This window comes from Marmota monax, unplaced genomic scaffold, assembly GCF_021218885.2.
Source record: "Marmota monax isolate L192 unplaced genomic scaffold, Marmota_monax_Labrador192_F-V1.1 WCK01_AAM20220418_F8-fsc00280, whole genome shotgun sequence".
Classification (NCBI taxonomy): Eukaryota; Metazoa; Chordata; class Mammalia; order Rodentia; family Sciuridae; genus Marmota; species Marmota monax.
Window position 1 is genome coordinate 400847 of NW_026692080.1, and position 17249 is coordinate 418095.

General features: G+C 39.3%; 2 protein-coding genes across 5 annotated transcripts in view; both read left to right on the top strand.

The window, feature by feature from the left end:
* Pgbd1 (piggyBac transposable element derived 1) overlaps window positions 1–17249 on the top strand; it is a 32028-nt gene that overhangs the window by 4723 nt on the left and 10056 nt on the right. For 2 of the 4 annotated variants that reach the window (XM_046459511.2, XM_046459512.2), the window contains exons 2-3: window positions 1020–1096; window positions 15174–15540. The gene's annotated coding sequence lies outside the window, so the exon portion shown is untranslated. The remainder of the gene's footprint in view (window positions 1–1019; window positions 1097–15173; window positions 15541–17249) is intronic. The other 2 variants (XM_046459513.2, XM_046459521.2) reach the window with 2 other exon arrangements.
* Zscan26 (zinc finger and SCAN domain containing 26) lies at window positions 1020–7915 on the top strand. Its single transcript, XM_046459651.2, is given in 3 exon segments — window positions 1020–1096; window positions 2432–2537; window positions 6198–7915. Coding segments are annotated over 2 exon segments (993 nt in total). The 5' UTR covers window positions 1020–1096; window positions 2432–2446; the 3' UTR covers window positions 7100–7915.

The following is a 17249-nucleotide window of genomic DNA, read 5'->3' on the forward strand; positions in this document are numbered from 1 at the left end:
AAGAAAGTTCTGTGTCAGGGGTTAATAACCACTATCTAGCTGGGGATGTAGCTCAACAGCAGAGCACTTACCTACCATGTGCTAGGGCCTGACTTTGATCCCTTTGATCCCCAGCACTTGCAAAAAATAAATAAATAAATAAAGATTGGGCATAACCATTGTTTATAAAGGATTAGATAGTAAACATTTTCAGCTTTACAGGTGATACCCTTTGTGGCAGCTGCTCAACTCTGCCATTGTATTGGGAAAGCAGATATAAACAATATCTAAACAAATGGATGTAGCAGTATTATAATAAAGGAATCCAAAATAAGGTAATAAGGTCCAGGCTTTACTTGGTTTTCTGGGCTATAGTTTGCCTACCCCATTCTAATATTTCATTCACATTTGGACTTCTGAATTTTTCAAAAAAAAATTTGTAGCTTTTTAAAATTATTATTTCACACATTGCATTTAGTGCTCTCCTTAATGTAGAATAATAACCTCCCAATACCTTCCTTTTATTTTTGAGCCCATGCCTGTTATAAATGAGCTGCAGTCTGGATTTATCTCAAAGTTTTCATTATTAGATTCATGGAAAACATTTTTAGTAGAAATGCTGTATAGATGATAAAGCACTATTGTTGTTGCTAAGTTTGATCATTCGGTAAATTTGTGACTGCCAAATATCTCCATTTTCTCCTTTGTAACTAAGTAGCCATTGGTTTGGGGTTTTTTTGAGACTGAGAATGTCTATTGTCACACTCCTTTCACCTAGTAGTTTTAGTAGTCCTTGATTGAATAATTCATTTTGAGGGCTGAAAAAATGGTGATTTTTCAAATCTATTATTTCTGCCATGTTAGATGGCAATCTTCTATAAAACAATGTTTTCTCATTTTATTTATGTGCTTAGGAATGGTTACTTTAGGAAAAAAACAAATAAATAGTAGAAAGCTTATAAATCCAAGAAGAATTGATATTGTTATTATTGTTACTACTAACATTACTACTTCTGTGATTCTTGTTATTATATTCTTAGGAGTACTCCTGAGAATACAGTCAAAAGAGAGTTCTCCAAAACAGAGCAGTCTGAAATTGGGGATGGCAACTGCATTGGTGAGTGCTCATTCCATTTCTCCTCTGAATCTGAAGAAGAAGAAACTTTGGGTAATGAAGGAGGATTGATATGTTACCAGAGTCCTAGATTCTCTGGGCCCCAGTAGACCAGATGCAGATACCCAGTGTCTCAAGAATACAATCAAAGAGAAAAAGTGGTGATGAAGCAAGAAAGAAATTTATTAATCAGTATGGTTACACTGAGAAAAAAACAAGCGGATGAGCATCCTAAACCTTGTCTTCTGGGTTCTGACAAGAGCTTCAGGAATATATAGGAGAAAGACAAAAAGTGGTAGCAAGAAGTCTTAGTCAAAGTGTAGTCTGGTTGACCATTATATCAGATCTGGTTCTGCGAGGTCCTGCTGGCTCTAGGAAAATAGTTATTACTTGAGGAGGCAATTTGGTTCCCATGATGACACAATTGTTCCCATGTAGTGGAGCATCCTTGATCCCATCATGGGGTGATCTGCCTGCAGATCCTAAAATTCTTGAAAATATCTTGAGGCTTGAAAGGCTGAAATAAGAGAGGTTGAGTAAATGTAGAGTTAATGAATATTACATTACCAATATTTAAAAAGACACTTCTTATTAACATGTCTATATGCAGAGTTGAGCAGAAATCTGACCCAAAGTTTAAGGTAGCAAAGGAAATAGCTGTAGGACCAAGTGAAGAGTCAATACTTTTAGTAAAAGCAGCCTTTAAGTCCCTGTTATAAGTACTCTACTTGAAAACAAGGATTCAAGCTGTAAGGAAATAGGAAAGGCCTTGGACAGAGCCATTTACAAATAATTCAGGCAGTTATGTAATGAAGAAATCACAGAACTTGAGGGACTTTGAGCCATCTCTGCAAGATCTGCCAATAGTGGCTGAGCCTGAGACGAAGAACAGACCCTGGAGCTGCTGGTGCTCCAGCAATTCCCAGCCATCCTGCTCAAGGAGTCCCAGGACTGAGTGCAGGACCATTGGCCAGAGAGTAGGGAGGACTTGGTTGTTGTACTGGAGCATTTGTAGCAGGAGAAACAGGACAAGGAGATAGAAATCAGATGTGCTCTTTTGCAGGAAAACTAGAATTAAGCCTCTCCCCAGACAGCTGGGTGTGAGCACAGTTCAGTTTCTTTCCTGTCTGGGTATTCATCTTTATAGGTCTTAACATCAGCCTTACTTGATCCCTACTGGAAGGAAACTGAATGTGCTCTAGATTTCCCTCCCATATTCTTTGCCACTTTGGGGTTTCTTTTTTCTATCTTTGAAGTGTTTTTTGCAACAAGTTTCCTAAATCTACATGTACTTAATTATCTCTACATGTACCTAATTATCTGTAAAACCCAAACCAGGCAAAGAAATAAAAAATGTTTGTGGAAGAAGCAGCCCCTCTGAAAAGAGGGCAAGAACAGCAGGTCCTATCCAAGTGTGACATTCAAAAACCTGAGAAAGAGAAGGGTAAGAACTAAATTGCATGTTTTTGCTTATGAGGTGAGAGAGGCTGTGCACTTCCCTTTGAGGCCCTACCAGCAACGTTGGTGTTTTGTTTGTTTTTGTTTAAAACCTTTATTTTATTTATTTATTTATTTATTTTTATGTGGTGCTGAGGATCGAACCCATTGCCTCTCATGTGCTAGGTGAGCGCTCTTCCGCTGAGCCACAACCCCAGCCCCAACCTTGGTGTTTTGTGTTTTGTTTTCGAGTTAGACTTATTGAGGTATAACTTACATCAGTAGAATTCACTGTAACTCTACCAATCAGTGAGTTTTCACAAACATGAGAAAAGTATAGTCTTCTAATCAGCACCACAATCAAGATATAAAAAATACTCATCACTCTAGGCATTTTAGTTGAATAAAACACCCCAAAAGGTGAATCTGGACCTTCATCTTGCTCTTCTTCCCTTTTACTATAGGAATGAATTTTAGAAGTAGTACAGTTTTCCACTGAAGGCAAAGAATCTCGGCCACATGTTTCATTACTTTTTTTCTCCCTTTCTTTTGCTACTATTTGAGGATTGATCCCAGGGATGTTCTACCACTGAGCTACATCCCCAGGGGTTTTTTTATTTTTTGAGACAGTTGTTGAGGATCTTGCTAAATTTCTGAGGGTGGCTTCAAATTTGCAATCCTCCTTCCTCAGCCTCCTTTGTTTCTGGGATTATAGGCTTGCACCACTACACCCAACTCATTTTTTCTTATCTCCTTCAAATTATTGTAAATAGCAACTGTCTTTTTTTAATACTTTTTTACTATCAATGGATCTTTATTTTATTTTTTTATATGCAGTACTGAGAATCGAACCCAGTGCCTCATACATGCTAGGCAAGTGCTCTAACCCCAGCCCAAATAGCAATTATCTTTTATTTCTTAATGTCACCTGGATTTTTCTATTCTACTCTTAATTTCTTGGTTACTAAAATCCCTCTTTTTCTGTTTCTTACATTTTTCTTTTCTTCTTTTTAGTCTGATATAATCCCTGCTTCTTTCTCTCTCTCTTCCTCCCTTCCATTGAAACTACCTTCTGCTCATACTTCATTATTTGAATACAAATTCATTAATGTTTCTCTTTTCCTTAAAACCTTTGTCTGTATGTATGGTACTTAGAATTGGGTACTCTACCAGTGAGCTATATCCCCAAACCTTTTTATTTTTTATTTTGAGACTGTCTTGCTAAGTTACTCAGGCTGGTCTCAAACTTGCAGTCCTCCTACCTTAGCCTCCCAAATTGCTGGGATTACCATTGTGTGCCACCATGCCTGGCTTAAAAACCTTTTAATAAGCTGAATAATATAATTTTTCTATAAAATTTTATAATAAAAAATTAAAATAAGATAAAAATCACTACCTTAACTCCCAGTTTCATTAACAAAGGCCTCACATGGCCTGTTATCAGTCTTATGTTCACTAGAATAACCAGTTTGTCCCAGTTTTTTTGAGACTTTTAGCAGTGACAGTTACACATCCTAAGAAATCCCTCAGTCCTAAATTGGGACAATTAGTTGCCTTTTGTCCCACCTACTCATATTGTATTTTTCTATCATGCCAGGCAATGTTCCATTTCCTACTTTCTCCTTGCGGTTTCTCTCTTTTGAACCTTTTTTGCCTTGTTTTTTTTTTTATCTGGAACAATTTTTTTCCTGCTCTCCCTGACTACTTCCTACTCATCCTTCAAGATATATCTTAGATATCACTTCCCCAAGTCTGGGTTAGTTTCCCCAGTTATGCTTCCAGAGCAGCAAGGTTTCTCATGTCATAGAATAGATGATATTCCATTATAGTTTCTGGTCTACTTCTTTTTTTTTTTCTTGCCAGACTAAAAGGGCAGGGACTTTATTTGTGGCATTTTGTTTTGTTTATTTTGTTTTTCTTTGAGTCACCGTCCTTGAGTAGACAATCAATAAATGTCTATTGCTGAATGACTGATTTTCTTTCTTTCTTTTTAAATTTTTTTTTTTTTTTTTTTTAGTTGTAGATGGACACAATAACTTTTTTTTTTTTCATGTGGTACTGAAGATTGAACCCAGTGCCTCATGCGTGGTAGGCAGGCACTCTAACACTGAGCTATAGCCCCAGCTTGGCTGATTTTATTTCTAAAGTCATCCTTTACTTATTGCCCACTAGGCTGTTCAGTTTGAGTCTGCTTCAAATTCCCTTTCTTCTGAGAGTCTCCTGAGTAAATTAGCTGAAAGAAAGGGGCCTACCATTTTCTGAATGACTTTGAAGAAATGAACTTATAAACAATGACAGGTATATATTTTAAAACAAAAAGTGAATATAATGATAGTAAATTCCTGAGAATGTTCCTTATCCTCTGGATCTGTTGAAATGTTATTTTATATTCAAAGTTCCGGTTATTTTTTGTTTTAATCCCCCTCCTTCCTTTTAGTTATACATATCATGTTATTGTTGAAAAAGAATCTCCTCTGTTTCCTTCCCTTCCTTCTCTTAGTCTTTCACTTCTTCATCCTGTGTAGATTACTTCATTCTATTAAAAAGAGCTTTAATCCACAGTGTAGTCCATTATTTATTATATTATTTAATATCTCCACTCCTCACATGTGACTACTTTCTCTGATGCCTTCTTACTAATCCCTTCATGTTCACTTTTACTTTTGGCTCCCATCTCTTCTCTACTTTTTAATATCTGCTACCTTTCATTTGATCACACTGATTAACCTTCAGGTGTTTTTTAGAGCTGCTTAGGGTCTCACTCTTCTATTTTGTCTGTCCATTACCCCATTCTTACTTTTCGTGTCTATTCATATTCCAGGCCTTAAAAGCCATTTTCCCATCATCCTTCACATCCTTCTGCCTGTGTGTTTGAACAGAGGTTTTCCTTCATCTTCACATAATTTCAGCCTTACGACTCAAATCTATATTCATAAAACATTTTTCTAAAAAAAAAATACCACTTGTTTAGTGTCTGCTATGTACCAGGCACTGTGCTAGTCTCTTGAACTATTGGGGTTGGGGTGGAGGAAATAGTCATATGAAATTATAAAAAGTCATATGAGATATAAAAAGTCTGTTGAACCTATATAGGAAACCAGTTACTGCTGTCCACGAAGATTAGGATTTTCATGAACACATTACCCTCAAGTTTTTATGGTTCAATGGTTTTTGATTTATTGATAAGGATACTGAGCCCAGAGGACTTAAATTACTTTATAAAATTGTGTAGCTAAGCTAGTTGGCATCACATCTACATTTCTTCATTTTCACTTAAAGTGCCATCCCTTTCTTATTGGCCTGAGGAACCGCAATTGAGCTAGTTTCCGCCCCCCCCCCCCCATGTAATGAAACATTTTCAAGACTGTACAGTCAAAAACAATTGGTTTGCTTGTTTTCTAGCTTCTCTGTGTGTGGTGTGTATCACATGATAAAACTTAAGCCATTGAAAAGAAGTCATCCTTCACCGCAACCCTCTATCCTTCCCTGAAGGTCACTATTAACAATTTCTTATATATCATTCTATGTACTTTATACAAACACAAGCAACCACAGCATTTTTACTTTGCACACATGGCTTGATTTCATTTTTTTTTCTCCTAGTTGCAGATTCCTTTTCCCAAGCACCAAAAAACAGGTAATTAGTGATATATATTTAATGTTTCAGGTGAAGAGACAAGGATTAAGAACGGGAATCTTGTTTTAGTGACCAACTCTTGTGGAAAAGTGGAATCATCTAGGAAAATTTCTGAACCTATAGAAGCTCTTTATGAAGACTCTGATTTGGGAAGGGAGCAGGCTAAGCCCAAGGAGAAGACTGACTATAAATGCTGAGAATGTAGGGAGGGAATTATCCAGCATTCAGACCTGATTGAACATGGACTTGTACCCATGGGAGAAAAGCTCAGTGAATCTGAAGGCTGTCAGAGTTCTACTCTTACTGGACATCAGAAAATTCTTTCTAGAGAGAAAGGTCATCAGTGCCATGAATGTGGGAAAGTCTTTCAGAGAAGCTCACATCTTGTCAGACATCAGAAAATCCATCTTGGTGAGAAGCCGTATCAGTGCAAAGAGTGTAGAAAAGTCTTCAGCCAGAATGCAGGCCTTTTGGAACATCTCAGAATCCATACTGGAGAGAAACCTTATCTATGTATCCATTGTGGAAAGAACTTTAGGCGTAGCTCTCACCTTAATCGACACCAGAGAATTCATAGTCAGGAGGAACCTTGTGAATGCAAGGAGTGTGGAAAAACATTTAGTCAGGCCTTGCTTCTCACCCACCATCAGAGAATCCACAGTCATTCCAAAAGCCATCAGTGTAATGAGTGTGGGAAAACCTTCAGTTTGACCTCAGACCTTATTCGACATCATAGGATTCACACTGGAGAAAAACCTTTCAAGTGTAATGTATGCCAGAAAGCATTCCGACTTAACTCACACCTCAATCAGCACATAAGAATCCACAACGAAGAAAAGCCCTATGAGTGTAATGAATGTGGAGAAGCCTTCAGACAGAAGTCAGGTCTCTTTCAGCATCAGAGACACCACCACAAAGGCAAACTGGCTTGATGAGGTGTTCTCTTCCTGTAGAACGTCAGAAAGTATACATTGAGAAGCAAACAGCACTTTAGGAAAAGTTATTCTGGCCAACATCAGAATTCTTAGGGATTGAGTTGGAAGCTGTTTGCCTCCATTCTCTGTCCTTTGCTTTCCTTGAAGTTAGTTTTGGAGCCAAATAATTTCACCCTAGACAGTATAGTGAGATCAGAGTTAAATAGCATTCTTTACTATAAGACTTCTCAGAATTTTTAATGTGTTAATGAATGATTATGGATCTCCAAGAAATAGCCTCATGACTGAGTGAGGTCTTTGAAATTATCAGCAAATATAATGTCCACTGATTCATTAGACTTGTGTCAGTCAGGGGCAGGTTGTTATTTTTTGCAAATGATATAGCAACAGACTCCTATAAAACTCATGATGTTTGGAAGTATACCACTCTCAAAGTTGTCTTAAAGTATGGGTTAATAGTGAATTCTTTTCCCTAACAGGCTCTACCCCTCCCTCCCACTAGCCTTACCTTTATCCCTCCAACTCTACCCCCCATGCACAGAGGAAGCATTTTGGAAAGCAAGGATGATCCTTTCCTGGTTAATAATAGAACTTGCCTTCAGAATTATGTCATTTCATTTTTACATTTTCTATCCCCACCCCAGTATCTCATTAATTCAAGATATTAATCAAAGTTTTACAGTCTGTGGAAGAGATATTACATTTTGAACTGTACTGAATTAATCCAAATAGCAACTGTCTTACTTGGTAACTCCAGTGCCAGTACAGTAACTACTGCATATATACTATTCAATAAATATCCACAGAAAGATATTGGACTTATTCCCTTTAATATTGATGATGCAGTTTTTAAATGTTGCTTGTTTGGGAATTCTTTGAAAGTCAAACAATAAAATCATCTTGGAGAGAAGATTATGATCTTTATATCATGAATAATGAAGTTTCATGATAATGACAAAGAATCTTAAGCTTAGAGTAGTCCATTCCCAAGCATAATAATAGCATCACTAACTGGTCAGTAGTAGCTGCATAAGGTACTGCTCTTTGGAGAAGCTGTCTTAGTTCACCAGTGTGGGAAAATTAGTGAATCCTCACAATGCAATGTCCACTAATATATCCATTGTGGAAAGAACTTTAGGCTCAGCTCTTACCAGACAATTGTTAACACCAGACAATTCAGTCAAGAGGAACCTTGTGAGTGCAAAGAATATAAAAAAAACTTTAGTCAGGTCCTGCTGTTCACTCACTATCAGAGAAGCCAGTCACTCTAAAAGCCATCAGTGTAATTATGGTTAAATCTAGGTTCAGCCAGGCATGGTGGTGCACACCTGTAATCTCAGCCACTCGGGAGGCTGAGGCAGAAGAATTGCAAGTTCAAAGCCAGCCTCAGCAAAAGCAAGGCACTAAGCAATTCAGTGAGACCCTGTCTCTAAATAAAATACAAAATAGGACTGGGGATATTGCTCAATGGTCCAATGCCCCTGAGTTCAATCCCCAGTACCCCCCCCAAAAAAAAAAAAAAAACAACAACTAGGTTCAGCTACATAGCTTAAACACACACACACACACACACACACAACACACAAATAGTAGTCACAGTAGTGAGTTATTAAAAGTTTTTCTATTTAATATAGAAGAGTCCAGTATTGAAAAAGTAGTTCCACAGTATCACTAGGGTCCTAGATTTCTGCCTTTTGATTCTACCATCCTGGTCCATGTCATCAGTATTTAAGGTCCTTGTTTCATCTCTCTGTGGCTGCTCAAACTCTGGCCATCACATCTAAAATGTGGACAAAAGACAAAAAGAATAAAAAGAGGCTTCTGTCAATTTATTCAGCTTCCTTTGAACAGTCATTCCCAAAACTGCTTAGCACATATGTCTTGATCAAAACTTTGAGGAAAGAAAGCAGAAAAGGGTATTTTTTCTTTTCTGCAGAGTGCTTACTGAATGTTAGGTTTCTTTCATTAAGAACAAAGGAATGAATGTCAGAATAGGCACTTAGCAGTCTTTGGGCCACTTCCTATTTCTTTCCATTCAATCTTACTGAGTGCAAGCTGACCAGAAGCAACAGTTAATACCATTTTCTGGAGGAAGACCAAATAGGGGAAGCAGCTGTAACTTTTTGGAACACAAAAATTTCATGAAAAGTCAGTTGTATTTCCCCCAATTACAGTTTTTTTCTTTGTGATGCTGGGGATTGAACTCAGGGCCTCAGATGCTAGGCAAGCCCTCTACATCCTAGTTCCCTAGCTACATCCTTAGTCCCCTCCCCCAATATTTTTAAATGCTATGCTGAGATCAGTAACTAAAAATTTAGCTCCCTGTTATAATTTAAATCTATTTGATTCTGTTCAGTTAAAGAAGAAAAGTACATAGAGTATTATGAGAAAGCAATTAAGCCAAGCACAATGGCATACAACTGTAATCCCAGCAATTTGGGAGGCTGAGGCAGGAGGATCGCAAGTTCGAAGCCAGCCTCAGCAACTTAGGCCCTAACTTAGCAAGACTGTCTCAAAATAAAAAGCAGGGAATATAGCTCAGTGGTAAAGTATCCCTGGATTCAATCCCCAGTACCAATAAATAAATAGATAGATAAATAGATAGATAGATAAATAAATATTACTGGGAAGTTTTGACTTTTCTCAATCAGAGCTATCCCCTGAAAGTCCCCCTCCTCCTTTTATTTTCCTGATTAAAGCTTTGTCTGTATATTTGTGCTTACTTTGACTAATATTCAGTTTTGGCCATCATCAAATCACAAGTCCCCATCTCTAGTATCATTTCCACCATTATAGTTTCATATAGGTTTATTTAGGTAAGCAGATACATATTCAAGGGAGAATTAGTGACCTATGGGATTAAGTAAGGAATACATATTCAAGGGAGAATATGGGCCATATCAAGAGTGAGAGATGTGTTTTGGGGGTTCCAAGAGATGTTACTGGTATCCTAGGCCAAAGGGTAGGGGACCTGACTTCAAGGAGTCTCAACAATCCACAGGGTCTGATAAAAGTAAACATGGTTTTACCATATGATTGATTTAGGATAGGAGGAATAAAAAGTAGAAAGGAGACCTACAGGAAGGACAAGGAAATTAAATTTGACTTCAGAAGTTCTACACACTTTTCCAGGTCTGTCTCTTCCAGGTCTGTTACTCCCAAATTCCTGTAAATCTACCTCTGCACTGTTAATTAACACCCCAATAAATGGGTTAAGCAAAGAAAGATATGATATCATGAGGATCCCAAAATTTGGGGAACTTTACAGTGCTATCTACTGATAAGATAGTGAAGATCATGTTAGTGAGGATCCTGAGATTGAGCAGATCACCAGAAACCATCTTGAGATTGCTGGACTGATTCCTACATAGCTTTCTGATTAAGATAAGATAGATAGATAGTAAAACAAATAGACACTTAAGAAAATGCCCCCCAAAAGAGGCTTCTCCATGAAATTATCCTGTACAAACATTCCAACCAACTGCTTTGTCCTGGGCTGAGGGTCGGGGGACAGACCTGAGTAAAAGCTACAGATTCAAGAGCTAACCAATCAGTGTTTCAGGCTGAACCAATAGCCTTGGCACCTTTCCAATATCCGATTAGCTTGGATATTGATCACTGCTCCTACCCAGTAGCTATATAAACCCTTACAAATCAGTACACTTAATTGGCAACCTGCTATCAGGTAGCTTCTTGCCCAGCAAGAGAGCTCTGCTTCCTTTGTTCTCACTTAAATAAATCATACTCCTTTTAGTCTCATCTTCTGTTTCTGACAATAATCCAGAAAGAAGTCACAGATGGCTGGAGACTGCTGCAATACTGAAGCAGAAGAGGCTGAAAATTCCATTTAAAAATTTTTTTTAGTTGCATATACGCATATGCTGAGGATCAAACCCAGTGTCTCACATGTGCTAGGCAAGCACTGCACCACTGAACTACAACCCCTGAAAATTCATTTCATTCCATACCCATGCCTCCCCAAGTTTCCTTTAAAAAAAGAGCTTGGAACCCCCAAAACATATCTCTCACTCTTGATATGGCCCACATTCTCCCTTGAATATGTATTCCTTGCTTAATCCCATAGGTCACTAATTCTCCCTTGAATATGTAGCTGCTTCCATAAATAAACCTCTGTGCCTCTGACTAGCACATGCTGAAATTCTTTTTCATCATGTATTCCATGAACTCCACTGGTCCTAAGTCAATTCCCCCTTTTTCTCCCGGAACTCCTCAAACACTTCTTTAGATTTATCTCTTCTTCTGTGACATGATCACCCTCCTTGGTGACTCAAAGGAGTTAAAAACTTGTGTCCACACAAAAACCTGCGAACAGAATTGCCAAAACTTAAAAGAAAGCAAGGTGGCTTTCAGTAGGTTAATGGATAATTAAAGGGCCTGTTTTTAAGAGGTATTTTATGTTTTTACTATTGGATTAAACATCTTTTTACATGTTGGTTTGGTAGTGGAGTCTCAGAGGCATGACCCTGAAGATCCAATAAATCAGATCTGGCAACTCACCTCAAAAACTAAAAAGGAAAGTTAATGATGAAAAGAGCTTTAATCAGTGTGGCTACATTGGGAAGATGAGGAGACCCGTATACTTAGCCTTGTATTCAAAGGGCTGACAATGAATTTGAGGTTTTATAGAAAGGGAAATAAAGGCAAGAGTTAGGGGATTTGTATAGCTGGAGGCTTCTCACAGTTAACAAAGCAGAGTGTGTTAATCAGGTGTAGTCAGTCTATCATCTCAGGATTGGTCAGGTTGGGCCTTGTCCCAGACAAGAAGTTGCTGTTGCATGGCTGGGAAGGTGACTTTGGCTCATCATGTGATGTTTATAACATCAGACCTTGTTCCTAGGGAGCAAAGTAGATGAATGCAAAATGGAAGCAGAGATGCTTTTAACCATCCATTGGACATTTGCCAGCAAAAGTGAGGAGTCATTCACTGAGCTATATTCCTAGCCCTTTTTAATTTGCATTTTGAAACAGGTCTCACTAAATTGCCCAAGCTGGCTTCAAACTTGTGCTCCTCTTGCCTCAGCCTCCAAAACTTCTGGAAATACAGGGATGGACCACTGCACTCAGCAAGTGTCCTTTTACTCTTAATTCCCTTAAAAATTAGAAGAAAACTAGGTGGCTTTCAGTAGGTTAATGGATAATTAAAGAGCCTGTTTTTGTTTTTGTTTTTTTTTTAATTTTTTATTGTGGGTTGTTCAAAACATTACAAATTTCTTGACATATCATATTCCACACTTTGATTCAAGTGGGTTATGAACTCCCACCTTCACCCCATACACAGATTGCAGAATCACATCAGTTACCCATCCATTGATTTACAAATTGCCATACTAGTGTCTGTTGTGCTCCGCTGCCTTTCCCATCCTCCACCCTCCCCCCTCCCCATCTCTCCCCTCCCCTCCCCTCCTCTCTCTCTACCTCCTCCACTGTATAACCCTGAGGGTCTCCTTCCATTACCATGCAATTTCCCTTCTCTCTCCCTTTCCCTCCCACCTCTCATCCCTGTTAAATGTTAATCTTCTTCTCCTGCTCTTCATCCCTACTCTGTTCTTAGTTACTCTCCTTATATCAAAGAAGACATTTGGCATTTGTTTTTTAGGAATTGGCTAGCTTCACTTAGCATAATCTGCTCTAATGCCATCCATTTCCCTGTAAATTCTATGATTTTGTCATTTTTTAATGCAGAGTAATACTCCATTGTGTATAAATGCCACACTTTTTTTATCCATTCGTCTATTGAAGGGCATCTAGGTTGGTTCCACAGTCTTGCTATTGTGAACTGTGCTGCTATGAACATCGATGTAGCAGTGTCCCTGTAGCATGCTTAAAGAGCCTGTTTTTAAAAGGTGTTTTATGTTTTTACTATTGGATTAAACATCCTTTTACATGTTGGTTTGGTAGTGGAGTCTCAGAGGCATGACCCTGAAGATCCAATAAATCTTGAGTTTTCAGTGTACACATAGCTCAGAGACACTGGGTTCGAACATCAGCACCACATAAGTAAATAAAATTAAATAAATAAAGGTATTGTGTCCATCTACAATTTAAAAAATATTCTTAAAAAAAATTAAATAGAGAACTATCAAAAAGTGTAAATATATATGCCCTTTGATCAGTTTCAATATGTAGTACCACCCAATAAATATACTCATAAAAGAAAGTAAAGCTATTGAATGACATTCCTTACATCATTGCTTATAAAGAGAAAATTTAACCTACACAGACATCAATAGGGATAAGTTATGGTATACCATACAACAGAATACCATTAGCTATAATAAGTAGATATAGAAAGATCCCCAAGCTATCTTAGCTGAAAAAGAAAAGGTACAAAATTACATTATGGTATCATAAGTGTTCTAAAAGATATGTGCACATTTATTCAGTAAACAAAATGTTCGTTGACTGATACTATATGGTAAGTAGTGTCCTGGGATGATATGTCAAAAATAAATACATAAATAAAGATAGATACCATTAACCCTGAGTACTGAAACACTTCATTTTGTAGTCTTCATGAACTTGAGTTTTCAGTGTACACATTTTTTTAGTTTCTTTAAATTTTTTTAGTTTCTTCCATTTATCAAATTATAATTGTTTATTGATGAGCGTGGTGGTGCATACGTATAATTCCAGAGACTTTGGAGGCTATGGCAGGAGGAATCACAAATTTGAGACCAGTCTGGGAAATTTAGCGAGACCCAATAAATAAATAAATAGCTGTGGGAGACCAACCTTACACGTGACTGAGTCACACTCCCAGGCTCGTTGCTAAGACACTCAGTTGCAGAAATGTGGCAGAGCTTTCCCCACCCTTCTTGGGTCCAAGGGTCAGTGTCTCCTGCATGGGTGTGTCTTGCTAAAGCCCCCTGGGTGAAACTATGCTCACCTGTTCCTTTGTAATATAACCCCTTGCCCTGTTTAGGATAGAATCTTCCATGGAAGTGCCTTGTGTGTGTCCCCTTCTCTTACTATGCCCTTGGGTGTGGCCTACTCAGGTGTCAGTCAACCTGCTGACAGTGGACATCATGAAGATAAACTCAGCCCCCTGAAATTTGACCCCTTGCCTCATTTGAATAGCTTCTCCTCAATAAAAGGGGTCAGCCCTTGCTCTCCTGCTCTCTCTCTTCCTGTGGACCCTTAAGGTCAGAGGAGCCGTCACAGTGACCCCAAAGAAAAAGGTATTTGTGTCTCTTGTGTGGTTATTTTTGCGCAGCCCAGTTAGCCCAGTTTAACTGGAGTGACCCCTGAGCCTTTTAGTCTCCAGAACAGAACCCAGCAAATAGCTACCAACATAACTCAGTGGTAGAGTGCCCCTGAGTTTAATCCCCAGTACTGGAGTGGGGAAAAAAGAAATATAAAAATTTATTGATCACCTCCTCCCCAGCCTGTGCCTGTGAGGAAGCCAAGGACAGATATGGCTTTGCCTTTACCATGCTGTTGGGTTTTTGTTTGGTTTTCTACTGGGGATTGAACAGAAGGGAGCTCTATGGCTGAAGAACATCCCCATCCTTTAAAAATTATTTTGGAACTTGAGACCCAATTGCTTCAATTAGTAGTTGGGATTTCAGGTGAGGGCTACCCCTTCCCCTTATTTGGGGGAGTTTGTGTTGTCTCCCCCCACCCCCACACCCCCCGCCGCCTCTGCCCCTTGGTACCTGGGATAGAACATAGGGGCGCTTTACCACTAGGTTACAACCCCAGTCCTTTTTGCCAATGGTCTCGAATTGCTGAGGCTGGCCTTGAAGTTGCGATCCTACAGTCTCAGCCTCCAGAGTAGCAGGGATTTCAGGCCTGTCCCACAGCGTCCCGCTACCGTTGGTTTTTACTTGAAAAGATTTGTGTAAATGTGAGGTATACTAGGGCCAATGGGAAGAGCCCCGAGCCTGGGGTCGAAAAAAGAACCGGCCTGGGTGGGGCAGCAATTGGAAGCCAGGCGTATCAGAGAGATGAGGCGAAGGCTCCTAGAGAGGCATGGAGCCCGGCAGGAAGTCGCCGCAGGCCGCCCAAAGCGGCGAGAGGAAATAACCCTGGCTGGCATCTCTGTCTGCAGGAAGTGTCTCTCAGCCTCCAGCACGGATAAAGGAAGGACCCCAGAGGTTTGCCCGCCTAGCTTGACTCCCCGGCAGGGGCCTGGGAAGACCAACCAGCCCTTCCCTACCGTGGAGCCCCAGGCCTCCATATTCCCGCTGGAGTTCTTCCTGAGGTTCGCCACGTCTTTGTTGTGCTCCTTACCTGAAGTTGTAGTCTGTTAATCAGCAGATACTTATTGAGTGCCTGCTGTGTGCCAGGTACTGTGCTAGTTGCTGGCGTGTGCTGTTAACAGACTAATTTTGGGTCCACCGGAGAGACCTGGCTACTGGCATCAGGACATCCGCATACGTTCATCAAGAAGTCCACCAATATTTGTCAAATACCAGGTACGTACTGGGCACCTAGAGTTTATGCAAAGATAACCCCCTACCCGCAAGGTGCAAGATGGGGCGATCTCTAATACAAGATGGAGAAAGAGGGTGGTGGGTGTAGTTTTCCATGGTTCCACCGCCACCTGTGTGGCTTAGTGGACAGTTTTCCCCTTTCTATGTGAGGTTTGAGGATGTTCACGAAAGTTTTATTCCTGTACATAAGAGATGGCATTTGCACGGGACCTTAGGAATTTACCTTAGAAGAATGATAGTACTTGCTATAAAATACAAAACAGGTGAAAAATTTTGGAGTAAATATCATTTACCACACAGAAATGACAGTAATAGCGATTGAAAATAACAATAAAGTAATAAAGGACAGAGGCATTTTGTATAAAGGATTAACTGGAAGCCTGGGGTGCATGCCTGTAATCCCAGCACTCAGGAGGCTGAGGCAGGAGGATCACAAATTCAAAGCCAGCCTCAGCAAAAGCAACTAAGTAACTCAGTGAGACCCTGTCTCTAAATTAAAATACAAAATAGGGCTGGGAATGTGGCTCAGTGGTTGAGTGCCCTGAATTCAATCCCCAGTACCTGATAACAAACAAACAAAAACCCCAAAGGATTAACTGGACTCAGAGGGATTATTTATAAGGTATTGTTTATTTGTACATGGAAGTTGGTGACACCAATAGAAAGGAGAAATACAGAGTGCAGCTTTGAAGGGCTCTCTGGTTTGGAGTATATTTAAATTATGGGGCAAGTGAATGAAGCCTATAGCTGAAGGTATCCAGCTGACATTTTAAGTGTGGATCTACAGTGTGAAAGGCAACTTGGAGCCAGACAAAGATTTGAGTGTTCTTGGAACAGAGGTATACTGAAATTGAGATTGTAAATGCAGAAAGTGAGGAGACAAGAGAAAAGAACTTGATGCATGTGTACTATTTCAGTTATCTATTGTTGTATAAAAAATAAACTAAAATCCTAACCTTCATGGTTAAAAACAATTTCTCAGGATTCTGTTGGTTGACTGCCACTTCTGCTGGTTTCACTTGCAATTACTCATGTAGCTGCATTCAGCTGGTGAACTATGTGGAAGTAGGCCTAACTGAGCTAATGGGGCTTTAGCTTTGGAGCCTTGGTTCTCATTTACCTTGAGCTTCCTATAGCATGGCAGTATCATGATAGCATGCCAAGAGCTATAGAGGCACTCTTTTACAGTGTCATATCTGCCATATTTCAATAGTCAGAATAAGTCATAGATCAACACATTAAAGACAAGGAAAAAGATTCCACTTAATTATGAGAATAGTGGAAAAATCTAATTACAGAAGGTATTTGGGAATAGGAAAGTTTGGAAACATTCTGTGACACCTACAAGGTAGCATACACTTGTAATCCTAGCTGCCTCAGGAGGATCACAAGTTCAAAGTTAGCATTGGCAACTTAGACCTCATCTTATAATAAAAAAAATAATAGAGCTGGTGATGTAGCTCAGTATTTGAGGGCTCATGAGTTCAACCCCCAGTACCTCAAAAGGAAGAAAATAAGAAAAAAAAAGTGGAGTTGTCAGTACACAGAGAAAAATGACCTTTGAGATGCATTGTATGCCCACAAAGCTAGCCATCTTGGTCCTCCCTGGGCAAAATTATCCCTTTTCCCCAGTTGAAGTATAAGCTGTTCCAGCATTGATAACCCTTCTTCCTCATATTCTACATCCCTTA